General features: G+C 31.5%; 4 protein-coding genes across 4 annotated transcripts; 2 read left to right on the top strand and 2 right to left on the bottom strand.

The window, feature by feature from the left end:
- Positions 1–9,454: 9,454 nt before the first annotated feature.
- Positions 9,455–10,662, bottom strand: LOC105761261 (uncharacterized). The gene is made up of 2 exons (XM_012579021.2): positions 10,296–10,662; positions 9,455–9,724 (listed from the first exon to the last, which is right to left on the bottom strand). The coding sequence occupies exons 1-2, from the start codon at positions 10,554–10,556 to the stop codon at positions 9,548–9,550; spliced, it is 438 nt and encodes a 145-aa protein (XP_012434475.2). The 5' UTR covers positions 10,557–10,662; the 3' UTR covers positions 9,455–9,547.
- Positions 10,663–14,314: 3,652 nt separating this feature from the next.
- On the top strand, positions 14,315–16,064 carry LOC105761258 (F-box/FBD/LRR-repeat protein At5g56420). Its single transcript, XM_012579019.2, has 3 exons — positions 14,315–15,223; positions 15,306–15,443; positions 15,531–16,064. The coding sequence occupies exons 1-3, from the start codon at positions 14,315–14,317 to the stop codon at positions 15,810–15,812; spliced, it is 1,329 nt and encodes a 442-aa protein (XP_012434473.1). The 3' UTR covers positions 15,813–16,064.
- A 98-nt stretch (positions 16,065–16,162) lies between these two features.
- Positions 16,163–17,965, bottom strand: LOC105761259 (F-box protein At3g59000-like). The gene is made up of 6 exons (XM_052623072.1): positions 17,870–17,965; positions 17,225–17,704; positions 17,005–17,056; positions 16,838–16,963; positions 16,500–16,639; positions 16,163–16,231 (listed from the first exon to the last, which is right to left on the bottom strand). Exons 1-6 carry the CDS (start codon positions 17,963–17,965, stop codon positions 16,163–16,165), a joined length of 963 nt encoding a protein of 320 aa, XP_052479032.1.
- A 1,073-nt stretch (positions 17,966–19,038) lies between these two features.
- On the top strand, positions 19,039–23,820 carry LOC105761257 (choline transporter protein 1). The gene is made up of 10 exons (XM_012579018.2): positions 19,039–19,401; positions 20,174–20,532; positions 20,639–20,784; positions 21,073–21,256; positions 21,420–21,493; positions 21,601–21,714; positions 21,970–22,326; positions 22,718–22,978; positions 23,106–23,333; positions 23,437–23,820. The coding sequence occupies exons 1-10, from the start codon at positions 19,217–19,219 to the stop codon at positions 23,620–23,622; spliced, it is 2,094 nt and encodes a 697-aa protein (XP_012434472.1). The 5' UTR covers positions 19,039–19,216; the 3' UTR covers positions 23,623–23,820.
- Positions 23,821–26,676: the final 2,856 nt, after the last annotated feature.

Genomic DNA, 26,676 nt, shown 5'->3' with positions numbered 1-26,676 from the left:
ACTTATTGGATAATCCAAAAAATTCTGAAAATTTTATGGTAAGAAGATATGTGAGTCTAGTTTCAAGGAAAATTATCGGATCTTAATTTGGAGTTCCGTAGCTGAAGATATAAATAATTTAGTGATTGTGACTCAGTGAGACAGCTTTAAATGCAGTATAAATAATAATGGAATTATAGAGAATGTTACATATGAACATGAAAAGTATTAGATTAATGATTAAATTTATTTATTTAGATCCGGAAAATTCAAACACGAAGCAAGATCGAGGAAAATAAAAAGTTCGGGATTAGTAGATTTTTGGTTACGAACAAGTGTCGAGGTAAGTTCGTGTAACTTGAATTATATTCTTAAATGCTTGAAATATATTTTTCTTGATGTGAATATGATTTAGATGTTTTTTGTATGATAATTGATGAATTATTGATATTTTTGATGAAAAGAGAAAATAAATCCCGGTTGAATGAAAGGAAAATTTGATGGATCTCTGAAAAGGAATTGACGGTAAAAAGGATCTAGCCCGGACGGGTGATCCTATTCTGATATAGCCCTCCGAAGAATATGTGGAAAATGGATTTAGCCGGATGGGTAATCAATTAGGGTCTCAATTTAGCTTTGGATGATAATTCAGATCCAAGCTCATTAGAGTAATTGTCGTTGCGAGGATTTAGCTTTGATGGTAATCCCGACAATACTCTATGAGTTTATATTCTGAGGATTTAGCCTGGACTGGTAATCCCGTTGTAAGGATGAGGTTCGCGGGAGTGTGCTCTCTGAAATGGAAATGTGCGCACATGAATATGAATTGATGGACCCGGATTTGTAAACTAAAGTGTACCTTTGAAAATCCATCGAAATTCCAAGTAGTTTAACGGGATAAATATGGAAAAATAACAAGGGAATGGAAATCATGGAATTGATGAGCTCATCAATCATTTGTCTTTGTATTGAATTTATATGATGTTTACTTAACTAATGCAAAAGTTGAGTTTGTATGTGATAGGTATATGTTTATGTGAATTGGATGTGTGCTTGTGTTATTAAATGATAGGTGTATAATATGGTAAGTATAATTCTTGTTGCATGAACTTACTAAGCACAATGTGCTTACCCCGTTCTCTTTTTCCCTATTTTGTAGTGCTCAGGAGCTCGAAGGTTGGAGATTAGTCGGAGCCTTATCACACTATCAACCCATATCTTTTGGTATTTGAAAATGACTTATTTTGAAAGAATGTCATGTATAGACTAAATACCAATATTACATAGAAATGAATGTTTGTAACTTAGCTGTTGGTATGGCTAGAGTAAGTATAACTTTGAGATTTTGCGAAAAATTTCTTATGGCTTCGATTTAATATCAGTTTAGTCCCGATGTATGTTTTGGGCTTCGGAGGCCCATCCAAGGGACGTCATGACATGATTCGATAAATGAATAGTAATTAAACTCGTAATAACAGAAAAATTAATTCAGTAAAATCTGGTAATGCCTCGTATCCTATTCCGGCGACGGAAACGGGTAGGGGGTATTACAAAACAATTGAGAGCATTTACTCAAACATCTCTTGTGCATAGGTTTTTGTGATTGTTCTGTTCTTTTAGCTTTGTGTTGTTTTTGATTTATAAATTGGTACATTGGAGGAATTCTGTGTGAATCTTCAATTGTTAGGAGTTAGGTTGACTTAGGCATTTTGGAGTGAAAAAACTACCTAAGGCCTCACGGATTGCAAGACAAAAAATCAAAGTATGTGACAATAGAACTTACAAAGTCGAAACTAAGATTACAACAAAATAAAGATTTTTATTAAACAGAGTTTGAGTTTTAAGCATTCTGAAATACATCCAAACTATGCGAAAAAGCTTTCATCCTTACTTATTTGCTGTGACTCATGTGAACTTGATGCATTTGAAACTTGCATAAAAAAATCAACATCAAGCAAACAAATTACAACTTAGAAAATGAAAACTCAATAAGCAATCAACACCCATACATTACGCACCAACATGAAACACACAGACAAATTTAAATCCCCTTCTAGCTTGTTAATAAGAAGCAGAAATCAAAATTGTAGAGTAAAATAACATTTGAACAAGAACGTAAATCACTTTGTGATATAGGTGATCCTAGGATCCAACAAAGCCATTCTCAAGTCTATATACAAGTAAGCATAAACAAATAGAACAGTAAAGCATTTACTACACTGTACACAAGTAAAATGGAAAAGATGTGTTATATAAGCAAGTAACAAGAACACCTTTCAAACAAGAACATTGTATCCATTTTTTTATCAAAGGTACTGCTTAGCTTTTGAAGCTACACATTAAGATTAGAATCAACATATGCATATCTTAAAATAAATCGATGCTATTATATTTTACCTGTTTGCTGTCCCTTGGTTGGATATTGAATTGATATCCATGCTTGGCACGTGTGGAAACCTCGTTTGCATGATAGTTGCATGGCCTTGATGAAAGAGATATAATCATTAAACTCAATGGCTTTTCTCAAAACTGATATTAGTAAATACAACAGCACAACGAAAGATGAAGACAAGGTTATGCGATGGAATAGAATAGAATGTACAGATCCTAGAAATACTCGTGCAATATAGAGCAAGATTTTAGCTCAAATTGCAGACTATTTTCCAGGTAAATCACTTTCAGGAAATTTCCATCATACATATCACATCAGCTTCCCCAGCTTAAAAAAAGTTGAACTTAGTTTTCTTCCTAACTGTATCAGATATAAATAGTGGAATTTGAGGTGATGATAATCGAATTTCAGCATGATTTCTCAAGGATTATTACAAAAAATATGGAACTTCCGAATTCAATTAACCATTAAAAGGAACAAGGTAAGCAATTACAGACAGTAGAGATCCAAAGACTAAGAAGCACCTGGAAGTCTGAAAGTTGTTCCTTGGTTAATTTTGTTGTTAAGGTGGAAATGATCACAGCATTGTTAAGCTCCTGCAACTTCTAAACAGAGGCAAGGGCCCTGTTTTTACCAACATCACTCTTGGAGAACACAAAATTGCTGGATAACTCCCACAATTTCACTACCCCTTCATCATGCAAAGTCATTGATTTGACACCAGCGAGAATGAGATTCTTTGCTGCACAAGCAAAAGAAATAAACGTCTAACTGAGATACCAATCTATAATAATCATCATATATACATCCCAAAATACAACAAAAAATGAAAAGAAGCTTCACTTTATTTCCCAAATATTTTAAAGCAGAGTAATGCTTGTATTATCCAAAAAAATAGACTATCGATATCACTCGATAAGCTTAACCTGTATGGATTCGACTGTGGGATTCGTGGACACCTCTACATTGACATCATGAAAGACAACAACATGCATTAAAAGATGTAAGAGAAGAACAACCCTGTTACTAATGGCAATTTGCTTATTTTGCTGTGTAGTGTAGAGAAGAATAAAAATGAGTTAATATTAAACAGAGAGTTTTCAGCCATTGGTATGGACATTGCCACTTAATGTGGGGAAATGACAAGAAGGAAGATTTCCGAATCTCTTTTATCATCAATTTGTAAATTCAGACATAGTATATTGCAGGTCTAAAATCTGAAGGTAAACCTTTGAACAAACATATTCTTGATGCATGGATATGAAGTGATTAATCTTCCATTTTAGTGTCTAAGAAAGTAAGAATTGAATCCAATGAATTCCTCAATCAGCCCAATTACATGAGCATGCAGCCTATCTCTACTCTAGTAGTACTATGCAACATCCAACGTATCACAGAAGAAAAGCATTAGCAGCAACATGTTGAATGTGCGATAGAGTGGGCACTATCATCAGGTTATCATATAAATTTTATTTTAAGCTAAATCCCCTTGTTACAACACTATTCTTCCAAATGAAAAGTTACTTCCAAATGATATCCAAACATTGCAATTCTACATTCTAAAGGGGAAGAGGGGACAAACTGGCCCAAGTCTGTGACCATGGTGCTCAACAAAGTAGTAGCGATAGTGCTGGATGGTGACTATTCCTTATAGTCTCCATGTTTGGGTGAAAGATGTGAAAAAGTAATATCAGTTCTATCAAGTTTTTCAAAAATTTAAAAATAAATTTACTTATTTAGAAAAACTCAGACATATTAAGGAATTTGAGTTTTGAAATTTCTTATAAAATTTAGCTTATTTTATTAAAATATTTATAATTCTTTCACAGCATATTTGTATATTATTTCTTTTAATGAATGAAAATTTGTAAAAAATTAAGATACAAACACACCATATATGACCGATTCTACTAATTGACAATTTAATTCCTTCTAAATAAATGTGTACAGTTTGAATTAGTTAATATACTTCTAAAAGCTGAGATGGTAGAAGGAAGCAAAGTTGTGAAAAATATTAACTTACAATTTTTTTAAAATTAGGAATATTTTACAATATTTTAAACAACTTTTAATTTCTTTTGTAATTTTCAACTACTTATTATTATTTATAATTTTTAAAATGTAGAATATTTTATTTCTTCAATTATTTATTTTGTAAAATTCACTTGTGCCTTTAAATTCATAGTTGTATTATTTTTCGCCACGTTGACTTTTATTAACGAAATACATTAACATCTCTTAAATTTTCCTTATTTTAAAATTTTAAAATCAACATTATCAATTTATCTTTTATATGTTTTATATTTATTTAAAAAACAAAACATATAAATTTCGGTTAACCGATCGAATTAACCGAAATATTTCTGTTCGATTAATTTTTTTTATTTCGGTTCAGTTAATGGTTAAAAGATTAAAAAGTGGATAAATATTTATATAGTTTTAATCCTTTAGGACTATTATATTGTAGATAGAAATTAATCTTAGTCATTGATGTAAATCGATCTGTACCATTGATTTTAGGTAGCCTTGTTCATGGGTCGGGCCATCCGACCCGATCCAAAGGCCCGTATGAAAAGTGAGAGGGTTCGGGTAACAATATAGGCCTGAAAAATAGGCTTGGGAAAAAATGAGGCTTCTTTAGAAAACGTGTCGGGCCTTGGATAAGGCTTTTTTTTGTATTTTTTAATCTTTTTTTGCTATTTTCTTGTTGTTTTTCACTATTTTGTTACTACTTATTTTGTTGTTATTTTATAACTCTTCTTTTATTGTAAATTTTGTTACGATTTTAGAAGTATTTGTTTGTTAAGCTACATCTATGTTAGTGTTATTTAAATATATATATTAAATATATTTTTAATTTATTGGGAAACATTTATTTTAATATTTTTAGTATTTTTTATGTATTTTTTTTTTAAATTTATATAAAAAATTAACACGAATTGAGTCCGAGTTTTAACATTTTTATTCAAACTGAGCTTAAGCAAAATTTAGACCCATTTTTTGGGCTAGATTTAGAACTAACAAATAGGCCTAAAAATTTAGTTTGACCTAAACCGGCCCATGAACACTTCTAATTCTAAGGAAACTCAACTATAAATAAATTCATTTGTGACCACTTCATTCTTCCTGAATTAATACACTCATTGCATTCTCTTTTTGTGGCTTTCTTTATTCCCAAAACAATTATTAACGGTATACTTTTTCTCCTCAGCCCCTTTTAAGCCTGAATGGCCGATTTCAGGGCCTTGGCTCCCATTATCCCTTTCAATTATTTGAATATGTTAGTTATTTGTTCATGAGTTGGGCCATCCGGTCTAGTCCAAAGGCCCGTCTGAAAAGTGAGAGAGTTCGGGTAATAATACAGGCTCAAAAAATAAGTTTGGAGAAAAATTAGGCCTATTTAGAAAACGGGTCAGGCCTTGAGTAAAGCTTTTTTTTAGTATTTTCTTGTTATTTTTTTCACTATTTTGTTACTACTTATTTTGTTGTTATTTTATAACTATTGTTTTATTGTTAATTTTGTTATGATTTTAGAAACACTTGCTTGTTAAGTTACACGTATGTTAGTGTTATTTAAGTATATATATATTAAATTTATTTTTAATTTATTAGAAAATATTTATTTTAGTATTTTTGATGTATTATTTTTTAAAAAAATTATATAAAAAATTAATACGAATCGAGGTCTGAGTTTTAACATTTTTATCCAGCTGAGCATGGGCAAAATTTTAGACCTTTCAATTATTTAATATGTTAGTTATTTGAATTAATGTAAAATTACAATGGCCACTTTTTAATTTTCTTGCACCTTTCCTGGAAGTGTATAAACAATTATATAACTAATTAATGTTGTTCTGTCTTGTTAGAAAATTTCATTCATTGTCAGTACTTTATGTGTTTGAAAAAGAATGCTTCACTGTTCTTTATTATATGACTAATCAAACACAAAGCTAAATCCAACTTTTAAGCAAGTAAGATAACATTTCAAAGTTATATTAATTGTTTAATTGCAAACAATAACAAGGTTTCGATACATAGCAAAACAAAGGCATCCTACTTACATAACTCTACATAGATATCTAACATACATGCAGTGTAGATTATTGCCTTCTCGTCAACAAATCCCGGATCACCACTCCAAGTATAGTTCCGATCACCTTTCTTATCAACGAAAATAACAAAATTAGAAGATAAAGGTGAAGGTTACAATGACAGTGACAACTTTTGCATAGACAAATAAATGGATCCATTCTTATCAATAGAGATCCTCAAACAGCTACTACCAAACTACTTGCAGAGAAGATATATGTTGGGTAATGATGAAGAGAAGTCTCTTACATATATATAGGGAACAAAGGGGGGTCAAGCTTTTTAATTTCTTCTTCCACAAGTAAGCTTTTATGAAGCTGTTTGGAGTTTCTGAAGGGATCAAACTATTTACCATCTCTAAAAGGTAATAATTAGTATTTGGAATCTTTAGACGGCACAGAGAAGATAAAAAATTAAAAACCAAACACTTATTCACTCTTGTTATATTTTATTGCACGTGGGTCATATATAATTTAATTTATTTCCAAAGAACCATGAAAGGTGACTCATATATAGTCTAGTTTATTTCAAAATAATTATAAAACATAATAACTTATTTTTGTTTGTCTAAAATAAATATAAGAAAATTAAAATTATAAAATATATCATTCAAGAGCATTTAAAAATAAGTGTATAATTACAATTGAGTCTTAACTGAATTGACATCGAAATTGTTGTCAATACAGAAGAACATGGATTTGAATGCGTTGCAGCATATTATCCTTCTATCTAAGCATTATATCAAAAAGAGCAAATATGATAAAAATATTATAAGATTGATGTTTAAAAAAATAATACCAAAACAAATATTATAATTTTTTACAACAATATCATTTAACCTTAACCATTCATTTCTCACTAGACTTTGAAGCTTCCCTTATAAACAAGTCCAAAAAATAAAATAAAAGGATTTTAAATCGGCAAGTAGAAATGAAAAGAGCTAGCAAGGGTGTTGGATATTCAAAGTTGTGATTTGGTAGCACATTAATTTCCCAGAAAGTTTTGGGTCCCCCCACTTGCTTTATTCTTAAACAGCACGTATAAATTCCTGGTTTGTTTTCCCAGGAATATTGAGTTTCATAGTGGACTTTCTTAGAGTTTTCTGGGAAAAGCTCTTTTATTTTAAAAGATATACTGAATTTCATTGATAAAGTTTTAAGAATGAATGATTCTTCAATATATATATGGGTTTATACATGTATTTGCGGGTTACGTGTTTATACTTAACGGTGAACTTTTCTGACAAAAATTCAGAACTGTACGGATATTTTTTTTCTGGAAAAAATCATATCTTGTGACAAAATTAAGATATGTATTAAGGACATATAAAGTGTGTTTTGCTTATTGAAAACGTTTGTTTTATAGAAAATGAATCCATTTTATTTTATAAAAAGTAAGTCTGAATTAAGTAAATATTATTATGTTAGTAATAATATTTTAATTTTAACTTTTAAAATATTTAAAATATTAGTTTCAATATTAATAAACCTACATATTTATATTTAATCACATAATGCATTATTATTATAAGTACTATTATTTATTATTTTAATAAAATTATTTATATTACAATTCTTTTTATATTAGAAGTACATAATAGTGTCAAGGTTTAAACCCATGTCAAGTACTAATCACCAATAAGATATATTACAATTTTATTTTAATATTAAATATTAATATTGATAACAATTTTAAAGTTTAAGTAATATTCATAATATTTTATTAAAAATTATATCAATATTTAAAATATAAATATAAATATAAATATTTATTTAAATCTTATTTAATTTAATTTTTTCTTTTAGCTTTAATGCGTGACTATATACTCTAATATATATTTTATATATAATAAAAAATTCTATTACCAAAGAAAAATGCTTCGACGATGTTTTGTAATAAATATAATTTCAAAACATAAATTTTTAGACAAATATTTTACGCAAAGTCTTTTAAACATAAAAGGAATTAATTCTTCCGAAAAATAAATCAATTTTTAAAATTATTTTCCTCGGCTCAGCTTTCATAAAAAAACATTCACAATTCATTGTCTTGTTTGTCACTTTCACAATTTTGATTTTGATTGTTTATGGCTTGTATTCTGGAGGCATAATAAAAAATTTTAAATAAATATTCTTATTTTTTATTTTTGAAAAGGTTTGGTCAATTAACTTTTTTGAAAAAGGTCAGCATTCAAAGCTTTTGGCTCGAGTCCCTTTTTTTACCAACTCAACCTCAGTTTTGATGAGAAGAATGAAGAACGAGTGAATTAAGAAAGACAACATTGCCCTAGTTCATTACATGTGCTTGAATTCTTTGATAGTATTTGGAACAACATTGATCTTCACTGTATGCCTATGTTGTTCTGTTTTGTTACAAAAATTCAATCATATCAACAATCAAACATAAAACTAATTCCAAGACAAGTTTCAAAGATATGGTAATTATTTTGATTGCAAACAATGATAAGTTCTTTTTTATATATATGCAAAGCGAAACAAAAGAATCCCTTGTTTAATTGCAACAATTAATAATATACAATTTCCAACCTATGGTATGTAGATTATTGCCTTCTCATCAACATTCTGGTGATCAACAACGCAAGTACGACTCCGATAACCCTTCCGATCAATGAAAGTAGCAGAATTAGAATACCAAAGCGGAGATGACAACGACACCTTTTGCGTCTACGAATGAATGTGTCCATTCCGATCGATAGAGCCCCTCGGGTAGCTGTTTTGGTTAGGGTCTGAACTTGGAGCACCAACCTTGCTGCTCGGAGCTTGGCTTGAAAACATAAAAAGACCATTCAGTTTAATCAAAATTGGTTAGAATTGGGGAACTTGGCGGTGGAGCTTTGGTGTGAAACAGTTAAATTACGTGGTTTCTTCTTGACGGGCACAGGTAACTTTCATGGTTTGTGCTTTGTTCAAGGAACTTTCCGAGGAATATTCAAATGGGTTGAATATAAATATAATTATATAATCTTCTAAACTATTTGTAATAAATATATATTTATATTCGATGGTGGTTAAAAGTCAAATAGCATACAACAAAGAGTCAAAGCTATAAATTACGCAAATGAGGCATTCAAAGCTTTTGGCCCCAGTCTTCTTTGGTGACCAACTCAACCTCTGTTTTGAAGAGAAGGATGGAGAACGAGTCGATTGAGAAGTAGAGGAATCCACCTGGTGAGTGAGTCACAAACGATCCGAAACTCGTCCCAACCACACACTGCCATGCTGGTCCGTACACCGAGTCAAACTCCTAAAGCGAACACATCCATTACTCGCTCAAACATCAGTCGGTGTTAGAATTTAGAAATAAAGAATTTCATGTCTCACTAAAAGCTTAATACAAACAGGGGAGATGTTAGAAAATTAAAATTTAATTTTATTATTATATTAATTTAAAATTTTATATTTTTTAATAATTTTATCTCTATATTCAGTGACAGAGTCAGGATTCGCAGGGCCTCAACTCCAGAAATAGAAAATTTTTCATTTAAATTCTTTATAATTTATAAAATTTTAAATTAGTAATGATAAAAAATTAATTTAATCTTTTAAAATGATAAGAATATAAACTATTAAAATAGTAAAATTATATTTTTATTATTGTAAAATATATAATTTAATTTTAAATTAACAGTGATAAAATTACATTTTGATCCTAAAAATAAAAAAAAATTAATTCAATCTTTTTTAAATAATAAAATATACACTATTAAAATTATAAAATTATATATTTATAATAATAAATATATATAATTTAATTTCAACCCCTACAAAATTAACTGCGAATATCTAACTTCACCCTGCATGAAACTTAAATGTACCTTTTTGATGGCTCGAGCCAAGTGAGTAAGGCTAGGTTGGGGTTTGGGGGCAGAACCAAGAAGCTGTCGAATACAACGGAGGGCGTGTTCTTGCATGTAAACGGGCATATCAGATGATCTCAAACGCACGTTAAGGCTAATCGCAATAGCAGCCAACTTCACTTGATCTTCCATACGAGACTTCTCTTCGATTCCATGTCTTTTGCTCGGAAACCGCCGCTTCAGCTCTTGTTTCTCCTTCAAGCTCCGAGAATCTTCCATGAATATGAAGGTTATAAAAAATCTTGAAAGAGCTGCTGCTGGTTTTGTACAGAAACTACAAAGAAAAGAGAGTTCGATGATCTTTTTTGATTGCCTATGGAAATCAAAATGTGTGTTTGGTGAGATTTTGCGTATGGGATTTTTCACCATGTTTTTATGTCTGTGTAATTCACGAACCAATAAAATTGGGATGTGGGTTTCACGTGGTTGAAAGATGGGTGGTGATGAGAGAGTGTTTGACATCGTATATGGGCACGCGTAACGCATGAGGATGGGAACTATGAAAATTAGAAGGGTAAACTACCTAGTTGGTCACCCTACTTTTAGGGAACTTTCATTTTGGTTACTCAAAATGAAATCCTTATAATTTTGTCACTCAACTTTTAGGACTCTTTCATTTTAGTCACCCGACCGTTAAATCTCTAATAGAAGTTAACTTATACATGCCACATCAGGTTCACACTTTCATTTTGGTCACCCAAAAAATATTCTTGTTTTAAATATTGACCAGGATAAAAAAAGATAAGGATTAAAGTAAAAAAACATTAGAAACTAAAATAATGTTTTAATAATTGTCAAATTGTACTTAATTATCTCCTTGTTTAAAGTTCTATTTTTTTATTTTGAAATTTTAAATTTTAAAATATCAAAATCAATTAAATAAGGTACTAAAAAATTTATCCTTTGATAGTGTCAACCGATTTTTGTTATAATGTTGAAATTAATTAAATTAATTAATTTAGTCTTCTTTTAAATTTCAAAATTATATTTTATGCTTCCAAATTAAAATAAACTCAAATAAATCATCTTTAATAATTGTATATGAAACATAACCCAAAATTTAGAATTTTCAATATCTTATTTGGAATTTTCGACAATGTGATAAACGAATACAATTTGACAATTTTTTGATACATTATTTTAATCCCTACCACTTTTTCACTTTAATCCTTTTTTTTTGCCCCAATTAATACTTTAAAAATGATATTTTTTAGGTGACCAAAATGAAAATGATCTAGAAGTTGGGTAACCAAAATGAAAATGTGAACATGATGTGGTGTGTATAGTTAACCGCCGTTAGATATTTAGTGGTTGGGTGACTAAAATGAAAGCTTCCTAATAGTTTGAGTGACAAAATTGAAAAAAATTTCATTTTGAAAGACCAAAATGAAAGCACCCTATAAATTGGTTCACCAGTTTATCCAAATTAGAATAAGATTACATGTCTCATGTGAGTTTGACTGAGGTGGGAACTGGACTAGACCAAAGGGATAAATTGGTAATTCAAATATTTAGTCAAATTTTGACTTTTCGTCCCTCTAGTATTTAATCTTTTATTTTTATTTGGCAGATTTCTATCTCATTAGTTCAATCACTTAACACTATTAATTATATTGATTAAAATATTAACATAAACTTTACACTAATAATTATTTTGGTTTTGAATATTAACATAAACTTTTGAAAAATACCCTGTAATTCATTTGAAATAGGTAATGGTGTTAAATATTCCTTTTCATATAATACTAGGGACGGAAATAGGGATAAAATGGTTCAAATCCAGATTAAACGGGTGCTTTACAAGAACTTTAATTACCGTTCTATTCAAATCAAGATAAATAGTATTAAATATTTAGATTAATTAATAAAATTATGAAAATATATGAAATAAATATTATAGATTAAATCTAAATTTAAATTAAAGTGTAAAACCTATGATCAAAATAATTCAAACATAAAACAAAACATGATACTAAAATGTAATAAGGATATGACAAAAAAATAGATGTATTAAGAAAATTATAATACGACTAATAAAATTATTAGATGGTGTTATTCATTAATCAAGTCTCATTTTAATTAAAATTATTAAAATATTCTTTTTTTAAATAAGCTATATTATCATAAGTGTATTTTTAAATATTTTATAGATCAATAAAAACTTAAATTAAGAACACCGTACATATTAAACTTTTAATTTTCATCATTACAACCAAAGCATCATTTTACTTTTATTGTGGTTTATAAACTTAGGTTGTTGGTTGAATAGTTTAAACCATCGGCTCGAATTTAATTAAATATTTTATTTTTAAAATCATAAAAAATTTAAAAATATATAATAATTATAAAATAATAGAAAGAAATTGACTCGACTATCAGTCCAACTGATTCCAAGCGGTTTGCTCAAAATTGGATTCAACCTCTTTGTCCATACCAATATTCCAACTTTTTCTGAGATCAAATCGGTTCGATCTGATTCCAACAACCTTGATTTTTATATGAATTTTTAATAAATATATTTGTTACATAAATGGTTCATCTCCATAATATACTATAATATACAAACATATTAATTATCCAAAAATGGGGCAAGTTAACCTAATCAAGATTCAATTTTTGCAAGGTATAAATTGGTTGGGCTTAGTATTTATGGGTTTGGTTGTGTTGAGTTTTAGCCGAAACTATTTATGATATTAATAACTTTATATTTACTTAATCTCGGTTTGACTCAAAATATTAGTTTGAAATTTTGTTCAAATTCACCCATATTTGTAAAAAATTTATTTCAAGTGTTTTTAGAATCCCCATATTATTTTTAAAATATATGTAAATAAATTTTCTTTTATTAAAATTTAAATGCAGACCACATATTTTTAATGTTTTTGCATTATTATATTATTATAAATTTAATTTTATGTAATATAAATTATATAATATATACAGATAAAATAAAATATATTACAAAAGTATAAATTTTTATTCTTGAATATTGTTTTATTTAAATTTATTTTTCGAACATACTTTTAAACCCAACTAAACAGTACTAATTAGGCCTAATTTGGATTTGATTTCTAGTAAGCAACTACAAACCCATGTTGTATTTCCTCCTATACAATCAAAACCAACATTCTACTTTCAAATCACTGTATTAAACTCTCAATAGAGTATTGTTCAACTCCCAAAGTGTGTAACTTGTCTATTTGCAGTACTGTCATGGTGTTGGTGTGTAATTAGTATCCTCTAAAATAATAAAATTATAATTTTGGCCCCAAAAATAAAAAAAACAATTCTTTCTAGTCTCTTGAAAATAATGAATTTATAAATTAATAAATGATGAAATTATGTTTTAACCTCTCAAAATTTATTATTAAAATTTGATCTTTCTAAATTTTTCATAAAAGTAATTAAAATTTGGTAAAAGTATCATTAACAAGTTAAAATTAAACATAATTAGAATACAAAAAATAACACTGATATAATTATTATTTTTATTAGTATTTTGTTGTGGATTTTTCACAATGTTGAAAGTGGTAAAATAAGTTTTTGGGGTTAGTTATATAGTTGTTTTCTGCCAAAACAAAAGGAAAAGAACATTAGCAAAGAAAACACACTTTTATCATGATTTATTTATGCTATATTTGGACTGCAAAAGGAGCAATTTTTATCTACAAAATGTGTGTGTTCATTGGCTAACTCCATGTTTTAAGGAATTTAAAAGCTTGAAATTATCAATTTAAATAATCAAATTAATTTATCCTTATAAATATGTTGCATGCAAGTAAATAAAGTGTGAATTGATCAGATTCTACAAGTATCTTTATAATAAAATATTAATCATCTTTTAACTAATATCTCTAACATGTCTCGATTATTTAAAATTAAACATTCATGTCGGACAAAATATATCTATATTGATAAAGTTTCTCTCTCTCTCTATATATCTATCTCTCTTCACTCATTTTCCATTGATGCTTCCAATGGCCAACTCTGTAAATCAAGAAATTAATGTCAACTCAAAGCATAAAAAATCATCTGATAGAATCAGTCAATTACCAGATGTTCTAATTCATCACATACTATCATTTCTTTCAACTAAGGAAGCAATGGCGACTTCCATTTTATCAAAAAGATGGCTTTGGGTTTGGACTTCAGTTCCAATTCTTGATCTTCAAGACACACCTTTTTGCAGAACTGATCCAAACCTTCGTTTCAGACAATTTGTTGACCATGTTTTAATCCTTAACAAAACAGTTTCTTTAGACAAGTTTTGTCTGAAATTCAACTTAGTTGACCATCCTTCCTATGTTAAAACCTGGTTTTGGGATGCAGTTTCTAGAGATGTTAAAGAACTAGACATCAGTATCCATGGAACTGAAAGTTTCCCTTTCTTGAAGCTTCCGTTTGCTCTTTTCACTGCTAAAACACTTCATGTTTTGAAACTCAGCCATGGGGTTGAGCTTCATGTTCCTGGGACAGTTTCTTTGCCATGTCTTAAGGTTTTAAATCTTGTTTGGATTAAGTACACAAATGATGAATCTGTTTCTAGGCTTTTTGCTGGTTGTTATGTTCTTCAGGAACTGGTTCTTCACAAACATGCTGGTGATAACACAACATTTTCTACCATTTCGATTCCGACATTAAAGACTTTGTTCGTACGGTTTGCCACCACCGGTCGGTGTAGGCACAAACTTAAGATAAATGCCCCAGTTCTCAAGCAGCTCAACCTCGAAGACAATCTGACCCTGGAATTTGATCTCGAGGATGTCTCTAGCTTAGTTGAAGCAAATGTCACAGTTTCATGGCTCGAAAATCGCCATATCCCACTCCTCAAAGCTCTCAGCAATGCTAAGTTTGTTTCCTTCCATTGGGATTGGTATGCAGAAATGGTAAGTAACCATAACCCTGGGGTTTCACTGTCAATGATCAATTCATTTTTGCTGATATACATTTGCTAATGCCTCCTCTCAGAAATGGCGCAACTTCAGACCATATCGTTTGTTTCTTAATCTGGTCCAAATGGAGCTACATGTTGGTTATGGTGGTTGGGACTTGCTATCACTTTTCTTGGAATTTTCTGATCATTTGGAAGTCCTTGTTCTTGCTAAGGTGAGTGAAATTTACTCCAGAAATCAATTTAACAAGCATTTACTAATGGTCTAATGAAAGGCGCTTTGGTTGGTCTCTTGACACCAGAATGATAATTGCCGTGGACTTGGATTCGAATGCTCCTGGAAACCTCCGAAGTATGTGCCGGAATGTTTGCTGTCAAGCCTATCAATGGTTTATTTTAAAGGGTTTGAAGATCTAACATATCAGCTGAGTATGGTGAAATACATTTTGAAAAATGCTCGAGTTTTGAAAATGATGGACATCTGTAGTAATGGAGATCTGCCTTTGGATTCAAAGATTGATTTGCTCAAGAAGTTACTAATGTTCCCTAGGGGTTCCAAAGCATGCCAGCTTAAATTCAACTAACAGTTTCCAATCTCCTTTTAGTTACTGTTCTTAAAAAAAACAAAACGTTGTCTCGTATGATAATTAAGACAATCTCATAACAACATAAATCCATGTTCTACGATTTAACAGAAACAAATTCAGTTAAGAGTAACAACATTAACAAGATAAATCATAAAAATTTCATAAAGCATTGGCTTTCATCTCTATAAAGCAATTCTATTGCTTTGCCAGCTTCATTTTAAGACATGGAGAGATTGTTTATCATAGAAACATTGCCTTTCTCCAGTAAATAGTTTATCAACTTCATTACATTTTCTTGTCTATTGGATCCCTGAATTTGAATTGTTTTGAGATGTTGCGATAAACATTCAGGAACGTACTGCGGTGGCTCCCATGTGAATTTTCACAAGGTCCCTGGTATTCAGTTTTGCATTATCCTGACAAATTTCAAAAGAGAAGTTAAGAATGAGAATGCTTCAATGACACTTAAATCGAACTGGATTTGCTCTAACACTTAAATTGAATGGGATGTGTGTCAAAGACAAAAATGTGTTTGACTCCATTTTCTAAACTTTTCCATATATTGGAGGATCATAACCCTATGGTCTCAAACTCATGTCTGAATATAAAATGGACACCAGCGTCGGATATGGGTACTTCAGGAAGAATTCGGGTAATATTAGTGCGCATTGCAATATAACTTACCTTGCCAAGGATAAGTACTTCTAAATTAGGTGACTTCTCAAGCAACTTTGGCAGCAATTGACCACAATATTCATTACACCCAAGCTTCAGTTGAGTTAAATTACTAAATACATGCAAACCTGAAGTGTTTACACCGCAGCCTACAATACGAAGAAAATATTAGTATAAATTCTTGATGGCCTTCCTCATTAGAGGGACCATCGTATTCATCATGCTAGAGGCTACATAAAAGTACAGACAACCTTACCTTCATAGAACGACCAGATAAGCTAAGAAACTTAGCATTATAGGTACCTGTAAGTGGTTTTAGTCCGATAGTGGAAACATCCCCCTGTTGCCATTGTCCGAAATATCAATGACTGCCCTGGCAACAGAAATGCAGTTCTCGAAAGAACATCCACTTGCCACATAACCCTTGTATCTCAGAACTTCAAGTTTAGGAGCATCAACGACAATCTCATAGTCTGTAAATGCATTACAATTTCCAGCCCAGTAAATGGCGTACTCTTCATCACTGCTATCATAACCATCATCATAACATTCTTACGATAAGCAATCTATCACCAAAGAATTCAGTTCAACGGCTGAAACATGAAGATTCCATATCTTGCCTAATTTGCATTCCTGTATGACCAGCTTTTCAAGTGCAGCAAAGCTCAAAAAGAGATTCTTGGTTGAAGAACATCTCGAAAACTCAATCGAGTTGAGATGAAAAACTGTCAGACTAGGAAAAGAAATGATCCAGAAATATCTAGTTCAAAATTTCTTCCAAGATTCAAAACCACCAAAATTTCACTAGCAAAAGGAGCAATAGCAAGAGTGTAGTCTTTCACCTTATCCAAGGAGAGACTAAGAACTCGAAGTTTACGTTTTATCGCATTGTTAATCCAAGCATTAAGATGAAAACTATGACGCCTACTGCAACAAAGACCAAACATATGCGTAGGCGATTCGCTATTTCTAATCAATACTCTATCCACAAAGTTAATGAAGTTAACACCTCCTATTCCATGAAAACCACCTTTGTTAGGATTGAACAACAATGTATCATCAAAGTCAAGAGCAGAAACAGAATCCCATAGATATCTCCAATTTTTAGATAAAATGCTTGTTCTTACTGTAAGTTTTGTTGGTAGGAAGGAAAGGATATGGCAAAGAACTTCTTTTGGCAAGTAACTGATTCTATCAACACCCATTTCAGGAGGCTGTAGAAAAGAAGTCATAGTACAGTACACAAATACAGTATTAACAAACAAGGTAAATGGGCGAAAATCGTCATTTTTAAGCATAAAACTTGGGTTAATCCAGTTATGTATGTATTAGAGGAGACAACCTAACATACCCTTATTCAGTAAGCTTAAAAACCCAGCCTTTTCGTCATCTTCTTCTTCTCCATATGACCCATCACCATCGTCATAGTCATCTTCTTCCATTTGTATTCTTGCTCTCTTCCAAGGAAACTGCATTCTCAGAGACCCTACAAAATTTTCAAATCACCAAACATGCCCTTCATTAGTCTCAAGACCATGCATGACAGAGTTCAAGGGAAAAGAATTTTTTTTTTTTCAAAAAATCAACTGTACATCAACAGAATTGACAACCCAATTTTACCTCGAATCTAAGCTGCTAGGTAAACTTTTATTGAGCAAAAGTAACCTGCAAATGAACGAGATAAATTTGTCAAGTCTCCATTCAAGCCCCACCCAAAGGAAAAAAGATGGAAAAATTTGTCATGTTTCTCTACCGTTGGATGAACTTTGATATGTGAACCAGAAACACTTTTTTCAGAAGATCAACGGTTTCCAAGAGAAGGGAATATGTCAAGACAAAAAGGGGGTATAGATATTTATATACAAATTATAAAGTAGATATATCAATAAAGAATAAAGATAGTTTAATTAAATACAGATAGTTCCATAATGGCCTGCTTTTTCATAGGAGACTGTTGTTTTTGGCTATTTGGCTAAATGGCTCACAACATAGCTTTCATATACAGCTCAATCTTTAAATTGTCTTTTAATGTGGCATTAAATTCTTCATTTATAATAAGATCCAACTTTAATTTGGCATCCCAACATGGGTGAAAAAATATTTTATATTTTAAAAATAATATATTTTAAAAGGTATTTTTTTAATGATCTAAAATGTGTTTTTTATTTTTTTTGAACGAAAATGTGTTTTTTATTTAAAATGTGGATATAATAAAGTAATAATAATTTTTAAAATTAAAACCTTTTTAATATTTTTCTCTTCTGACATCAACTTTATAGGTATTAGAGATTTTCATTAATATTTATATATTTTAAAATTAAATAAATAATAATTTTAATTCAAATAGAATATATCAAGTACTTTGAAGTACATATGAAAATTAATCAAAACATTCGTTTAAGCTAAAACAAGAAGTTCACAAGCCAAGCCAACATAACCGTCCAGATCTAAGCCACGACCAGACATGGATTCTTGAAGACAAACAACTAATATTTTTCTATTTGAAAGTAACAAATCTTTGTCTTAAAATAAAAATTAAAAATGTAATAGAAAAGAAATATTCCAAATCTAAAAACCCTTTCTTCACTACTTTCACACTTCCTAAGCTGCTTCTACTTCACTCTCCTAAAGCCCCCCTTTTTCTCTCAGTCTGTCTGCAAATTCTCTTCCTTTTTCACATTCTAAAATCCTTAGCTTAATTCTAAGAGAAAAAAAGAAGAAAAGAAATGAGGGGTCCTTTGGGGGCAGTAATAGGAAGGTATCCATCAAGTGATGGAACTACAGAAATTGGAGGGATCATTAGACACAACAGGAAATGTAGAGATATTGTTTTTCTTGTAATTTTTATAGCATTTTGGGTTGCTATGATTGTTAACTCTAGCTTTGGGTTTAATCAAGGAAACCCATTAAGGTAAATTTTTCTTTCTTTCTTTTTTTCTTCCCCTTTTATAAGCTTTACCTACTTATATTCTTGTTGAATCTAAAAATGGGTATATTTTATTTTGGATTCTTTGTTGAATCTTCTTTGTTATGGCATGTTGTGTTTATCTCATAAATGGATTCCTTCTTTTGATCTCCTTATAGTTCTAATGGATCTCTTTATTCTTTGTCAAGCTATAGTTTTTGCTTGTTATGCGAGTGGATGAAGCATTATAAACTTCTTGGTTGTTTTCTAAACAGAAAGCGAGGCAGTGTCTTTGGAATAAAAGTAGATACTTAAGAATTTTTCTTCAGAACTGCTTTTACTAGTTAATAGGAACCAGTTAGCTGATCTATTTGTAAAGCAGGATTAAAAATGAGAGTTGCAAGCACTTAGCTAAGCTAGAGATGGTCATTCTGTGAGCCTGTCACACTATTTGATACTTAGGATTTTGTTGGAGAGGTACTGGTACCTATATGGTTCAAGTTTAGGAAACTTTTCATCTTAGAATTTATGTTAGAGTCAGTTATAGATCCTTTAATTTAGATTTTGGGAAACCCTTTTCACCTTGGAGCTTATGAAGATTGCTCAAAGCATTTCTTTCGGGGCATTAACTTCTAAATGGTGTTGTTGCTTATTCATATATGTTTAGTTTTTACTTATTCTGCTTTCTTACTCTTAAGTTTTCAGATTCTTTTTTTATTCTATTTTATGTTTTCTCTTGTGATTTTGATAATTTGTTTTGTGTTGGATGGCACATCAGGCTCACATATGGTCTTGACTACAAAGGGAACTTATGCGGTGACAAACATGCTCATCCTGGCCTTCGTAAGTTAGAACTTAAGTATTGGTTGAATCCGAATCAGGTTTACCAAAGTGGTGTCAAGGACAGTCAATTCAAATTGTCTAATGCTCGGAGTATATGCTTATGGGATTGTCCTATTCCATCAGAAGATTCGCTAAATTGGGTCTGTGATTATCCAGAAGGGGATATCCGACTCTCAATGCGTGACTGGATCAATAGAAATTATGATTATTATGAATTCCTTACACCAGAAATGAGAAATACTTCTCTTCAACTTCAGGGTCCATGTTACCCTGTTATATTTCCGAGTGTGAATGGTGGGTAAATTTGAAATGCTTGTTTTATAGTTCAATATTCATTTGATCAAAACATAGATACAGTTTTTTTACCGTCTAATTAATTATTTTATGCATGTTTTTCAAGTTTACTGGAGCTGCCAATTCATTGCCCGTGCATCAAACATATCTTTGCGGCATTGGCAACAGATGGGTGGAGTGAATATCAATGAGGACATGGTAATAGACAAGTCCATTCACAGGTCCATCAATTCCCGGTCATCTGTCTTAAAGGTTGATCAACTTTCCTGCAATACCTTACTTGTTTGAACTGCGAACTCCTTGAGATGCATCAATACGCTACGACTACTCTTCTGTGCTTGTATATTAAGTGTTTTTACCACATTTCTGTCTTTTATCTTGGTATGCTCTTCTTGGTTCTGCCAACTGATTGGGTTATTGCCTAAATAGTTGACAACGTAGTTCCTTATTTAATACATATACCGTACGATGTATATATGTCATGTTGTTTCAAAAAGTGCCAATTATCCAACTTTCTGAAATATCGATGTCTTATTGCAGCGTTACATGGCAGATATTGGAAAATCATGGCCAGTATTGATAGTTTGTGGAGGCATGTTACCACTGTTTCTGTCAGTGATATGGCTGTTAATGATTCGCCATTTTGTTTCTGCAATGCCTTGGATCACAGTTGCTCTCTTCAACATTCTCATAATAACGGTTACAATGTTTTACTACTTAAAAGGTTAGAAATATGCCTCTTACCTCTTGGTATTCTTTACTAGATTCCACAACTTTGGAAATCATACTAGAAATAGTCGAATCGGTGTCTTGTATGTATTTGAATTCAAGGAGAGCTATTAGTTTAAATAAAATGCTAAGTTTATCTTGTTGTTCTTGCTTTTTAGCTGGATGGATTGGGAACGATGCCATATCCCCTATCATTGGTGAGCATGATCCATATATAAATGTTTTCGGACGGGTGCGTCATTTATTCTCTCTTTTTATTCTTTTTTGTCTTTGTTCGTAAGCTTTTATTGTAGCAGGTTTGTTGGTATTTGTTACATGCTAAATGTTTGCTTCTTTCAGGAACTACATCATCTACGTGCTGTTGCCATTCTTATGACATTCATTATGGTTGTTTCCATCCTAACGTCAATTGCAATTGTTCGCCGCATCTTAATGGCAACATCTGTCCTCAAGGCAAGTTCGAACTTATTATAATATGTGGTGAGAAAGATTAACTTTCTGTTAAAACCAATACTGTTGGATACTTTCCAGTCGGCTTTGAAAAGGAAGGAAAAGGAAAAACAGTGCTTTTTGCATGTAGAAGCATATAAATGATTCATCACTTATTTCGTATGGAAATGTATTTATTTGTGTGTATATAATGGTAATTTTGGTTTCATAATATCAAAAGGAGCTAAAAGATTATTTTGTGCTTCCAACTGTTTGCAGGTTGCTGCAAAAGTCATAGGCGAAGTTCAAGCATTGATAATTTTTCCAATCATACCATACGCAATTCTTGCAATTTTTTACATGTTCTGGATATCGGCTGCCCTTCATCTGTTCAGTTCTGGTCAGGTTGTCAAGAACAACTGTAATACCAACTGCTGTGCTTATGATCTTGTGGCGAAAAAGGTGAATTGTGATGGTTGCTGTGGTTATAGCATCCATTACACCCCGCATATTGCTGTTGCCATCTTCTTCCACCTGTTTGGTGGTTATTGGGCTACACAATTTTTTATAGCGTGTTCTTCAACCGTGGTTGCGGGTTCTGTTGCTTCTTACTATTGGGCTCGGGGTGAAACATCGGTAAGCTACTGAGCCACTGTGTAGTTTTACTGGTACGCATGCTGTTTTCATGGGAAACAAACAACTAAATTTTTACCATATTCAAAAGTCTCTAGTTGTAGGCAACCCCAATGTGGGCTATGTGGGATCTCCCTCGAGCAAAACGAGATGCCGAAGATCCTAGAGTTATCATTGAACAGCTTACGCAAGATTGACATATTCTTTAGTTTACTTTTTACATATATTGATGTAACATAGAAATTACTTTGTATATGTTTGTAAGTATTATAGTAACAAAATTAGCACATTACGTTAATTCAGAAAGTTGTCTCTATTCTTTCTTTCTTTTTTGAATGAATGTATTTCTACGATTTATCCTTTTGCTGATTATTTCTGGGGTTCACTTGTGCAGCCAGAGATCCCATTTCTTCCTGTTTTTGCCTCTATGAAGCGTCTTATACGATACAACCTTGGGTCGGTGGCCCTTGGCTCATTGGTTGTATCCTTGGTGGAATCAATTCGTTTCATTCTTGAGTCAATTCGTCGTAAGCTCAAAGTTGCTGGTGTTACATCAGATGGTTGGTTTGGAAAGATTGGAAATCACACTTCACAGGGATGTTTGAGATGTGTTGAGTGGACAATCAAATCAGTGAATCGCAATGCTTATATAATGGTAATCTTCCTGAACAAGTTATCTTTTTGCACATTGAAGAACTTAGTGAGAAGTCCAATAATCAGGATGCAATTAGTGATTTTATTTTGCCTTCCTCGAACTTAATCTTAAGTTATTGTTCTTGCAGATTGCTATAACTGGGAAAAGCTTTTTTAAGGCTTCTGAAATCGCGACAGAATTGATCATGAATAACATCCTTCGAATAGGGAAGGTGAACGTGATAGGAGATGTTATTCTGTTTCTCGGAAAGTTATGTGTCAGCCTTTCGAGTGCTATCTTCGGTTTCCTAATGTTGGATACCTACAAGTATCGAGCTGCTCATAACAAAATATCCTCCCCATTGCTTCCGGTCCTGGTATGTTGCCAATTCCTTTATATCCTATGCGTACACCTGAGCTTGAGTAACATAGCTTATAGTTACTGTTTAATACTCCTGCTTACATTATATATTGTTGTAGATTTGTTGGGCTCTCGGTTACGTGGTTGCAACCCTCTTCTTTGCTGTGGTGGAGATGTCGATCGATACCATAATTCTTTCATTCTGCCAGGATTCGGAGGAGCATCAAGGCACCGCTCAATATGCACCTCCGCTTCTCATTGAAACACTCGGTGACCAAAATGAGATGCAGAGACTTACTCAATGATCATATTTTGATGTATAATTTTCCATAGATTTGATGAAACCTTGATATAATATAGCGTTTCTTACATTCTTATTATAATTTTCATTTCTGGTTTCTTACTGCATAAATCTTTTAAACCATTGTATATATAAATGACCACCATGACCATGAAAATTTCAAGGTCCTAAGCAATATATATGTTGTTACAGTTAAAACTGATATTCAGTTGTCTGACAAATATCGAATAATTGTGTTGTTAGCACTAGTTTACTCCCGATAGACGGCAAGGGAAATCTTTTTCCATGCGCCATCTAAGATCATTAAAAAGCTACCGTTATGAGACAATGTTTCGAACAGCATACCTGCCCGCAATGCCTTTCTGTAGTTTAGCAATACTTGTCTCCTTGGATACAGTGACCCAAATGACGATATTGAACTTTGTTATCTCTTTTAAGAGTTGATTGTTTATGAACCTTCATGATACTTGTTTTCCCCACCCAACCAACCCTCAAACTCTGAGCTTTTGATCCTCATCATCCATCTAGTACTGCCAAATCTCTTCCTTACAGGCCCTTATCTCTTGACCTGATAAAGTAGTTGTCAGTAAAACTTGTCCGATCCATTGTGGATCGTCAACCACCAAACCTCTATGAAATGTACGTTGTCGAGTAAGTTCTTCAAATTCCCTTATCCTCTGTAACACATCGCCTGCTCAAGATCGACATGTAAGAGCTTCACTTATTGACATGTAAGTTCCACCAAATCTTTCGACATTTTCCAACCAAAGTTGATGTCTTTCACCGGTTCTTCCATCAAGGTTTCATACCTCGCCATCAATTCCTTCGACCTTTTCCAACCATATCCGAACTTCCAACTTAAGTTTCTTTCTTGGCCACAGTTCTGAACTATTTACAGCTTCTGTATCTTCCTTAATAGCATTCAATTGCTCTAATTTTCTTTCAATGCTGCATAACATGGATAACAGAATTCTTTGAAAAATATAGAAAGTCTACTCTCTATTTATAGGCTATTACTTGATCATCAAGCTTTCTTATATCTCTAGATTATTACTTGATCAGCAAGAAATCTTATTTCTCTACGTTTTGATTCTGGAAGCCTGCTATGGAACTGTAGGAAAAGACGAGGAACCTTCGATGTAATGAGTTTCTGAAAAGCAAATTAAAGCTTAATCTTGTTAAATGCTGATGTTGATATTTGTTTTTTGTGATTATTGTTTTCTTGGATTGGGTTCAGACCCGAATTTTTAAAAAATTCAGGCCCAGCCCACTTAAATAGTCGATGTCACTATTAAAAAATAAAATAAAATAATATTTTTTTAGTATTTATTGGTGATGTGAACTGAAAATTTAAACATAAAATATATAAAGATAAACTTAGTCCCTAATATTTATTCATGTTATCATTTTGACCCTAATTTTTTTTATCACTTTGGCCTTTAACCTTTAAATTTTAATAAACTTTTGTATGAAAAGCGAGACTAAATTGTCAAAGTTTTAATGGCATTAACATGACAACATACATGGTAGTCTGTGTGTACTTTACATACTAACATGAATAAATTTTCTAAAATGTTTTATGAAATTTATTGAATCTTAAAATAATTTTATTAATTCTTTTCAATTTTATAAAAGTATGTGAATTCGTTTGAATTTTTACAAAAGTATGTGGATTGCCACACAAATGATCGCGATAGTGTTGTTAAAATCTTAATGGTCCGATTAATTTTTCCATCTAAAAGAAAGTAATTTGACTAAAATTTGAAGCTTAAAAAGTCAAAGTGATTAAAATAATAATTAGGACCAAAGTGACAAAAGAGATAAATATTAGGGCTAAATCTATCATTATGTCAACATTAAAAACCTTAAAAATCATTAGTTTTTCAATTAATGTTTTAATGATAGATTTCTCTCTTTATTTGGCCCCTATAATTTATCAAATCTTTTAATGTGGTATTTATACTTTTAAAATATCGATTTTGGTACTTGAACTTTAATTCCATCTATCAATCTAGTACTTAACTTTAATGGTGTTAAAATCTGGCATCACTTGACACATGGACAAATCTTATGTTGCCATCTCAAAACTTGTAGTTTTGAAGGAGTTGGATCTTAGGGGAACAAAAATTAAGGAAGTCCCTCATGGGATGCAAAACTTGACGAGTCTCAAGCACCTGAATCTGTACGAGATTACAGATGGAGTATTATCTGAACTTTATTGTCTTCAAGACATGACTGTTGGCGATACATTGATAAGGGGAATAGAGGTTTGTGGATTGAAGAAACTGGAAATCCTCTTAGGTAAGTTTGATAAGCTGTCCGACTTAAATATGTATGTCCAAGCCTTAGATGGTCGAACTCTAGAAGAGCTTCGTGAATACATCTTTGTGGGTGAAGGAATGTGGTCTGTAGAAACCAGTACAAGAAAAAGAATTGACATAGGTGGTTGTAACATCTACACCGATGAGATTATGGTTCCCCATATGATGTTGAGGAATTGGTTATTTTTTATTGTGGTGAAGACTATCCATTTTTCCCCAGGTTTATCCTCCAACTCTCACTGGGTACCTTTTGCAAATGACTTGGATGCTATTATTCCTTATCCTGACATACCACTTTCTGTGCTTGCTTTCCATCTTCTTTCTCCCAAACAGACAAGCATAGCCTTACTCAAAACTCCACTTTCTGTACTGTATGCCGCTTGTGTTCTCTCTGTTTTTTGTTTCTCGTGATTAGTTTGTACAAACATAAACACATAAAAAGGACATCATCTTTGTGCCTGTTAGAATATAATCCTCTTAAGATTCCTTTTGCTGTAATAAATAGAAAGTTCCCAGAGGCCTGATTGATTGGTCATCGTTATCTCTAATCTACTTTTTTATCTATGAAAATAAAATCGTCGTAATTTCCTTTGACCAGCAAAACCCTTTGGTTTTGAAACCTTTTGGTAAGAAAATCTTTCCTATTTTTTTTCCGATATTGAGTTAATTGATATTTTAAAAAATATTAAATTTGTTTAACATTTTCAAGTTTAAGTACCAATTAGATTTAAAAAAAT

The sequence above is a fragment of the Gossypium raimondii genome, chromosome 11 (genome assembly GCF_025698545.1).
Source record: "Gossypium raimondii isolate GPD5lz chromosome 11, ASM2569854v1, whole genome shotgun sequence".
NCBI classification, from domain to species: Eukaryota; Viridiplantae; Streptophyta; class Magnoliopsida; order Malvales; family Malvaceae; genus Gossypium; species Gossypium raimondii.
The sequence above is the reverse complement of the archived record's forward strand: the minus strand, read 5'-3'. Positions and strand labels throughout refer to the sequence as shown.

Bases quoted from the DNA above. Each gene is read 5' to 3' on its own strand.
- LOC105761261 (XM_012579021.2), bottom strand. From the start codon at position 10,556: ATGGAAGATTCTCGGAGCTTGAAGGAGAAACAAGAGCTGAAGCGGCGG. The intron at 9,725-10,295 runs GTACATTTAAGT...TGTTCGCTTTAG, and splicing joins TGGCTCGAGCCATCAAAAAG to GAGTTTGACTCGGTGTACGG.
- LOC105761258 (XM_012579019.2), top strand. From the start codon at position 14,315: ATGGCCAACTCTGTAAATCAAGAAATTAATGTCAACTCAAAGCATAAA. The intron at 15,224-15,305 runs GTAAGTAACCAT...GCCTCCTCTCAG, and splicing joins GGGATTGGTATGCAGAAATG to AAATGGCGCAACTTCAGACC. The intron at 15,444-15,530 runs GTGAGTGAAATT...TCTTGACACCAG, and splicing joins AAGTCCTTGTTCTTGCTAAG to AATGATAATTGCCGTGGACT.
- LOC105761259 (XM_052623072.1), bottom strand. From the start codon at position 17,965: ATGCAGTTTCCTTGGAAGAGAGCAAGAATACAAATGGAAGAAGATGAC. The intron at 17,705-17,869 runs GCTGGGTTTTTA...TCTTTTCTACAG, and splicing joins AAGAAGAAGATGACGAAAAG to CCTCCTGAAATGGGTGTTGA. The intron at 17,057-17,224 runs GTCTGACAGTTT...CTTTGGTGATAG, and splicing joins CTGGATCATTTCTTTTCCTA to ATTGCTTATCGTAAGAATGT.
- LOC105761257 (XM_012579018.2), top strand. From the start codon at position 19,217: ATGAGGGGTCCTTTGGGGGCAGTAATAGGAAGGTATCCATCAAGTGAT. The intron at 22,327-22,717 runs GTAAGCTACTGA...TCACTTGTGCAG, and splicing joins GGGCTCGGGGTGAAACATCG to CCAGAGATCCCATTTCTTCC. The intron at 23,334-23,436 runs GTATGTTGCCAA...ATATTGTTGTAG, and splicing joins CCCCATTGCTTCCGGTCCTG to ATTTGTTGGGCTCTCGGTTA.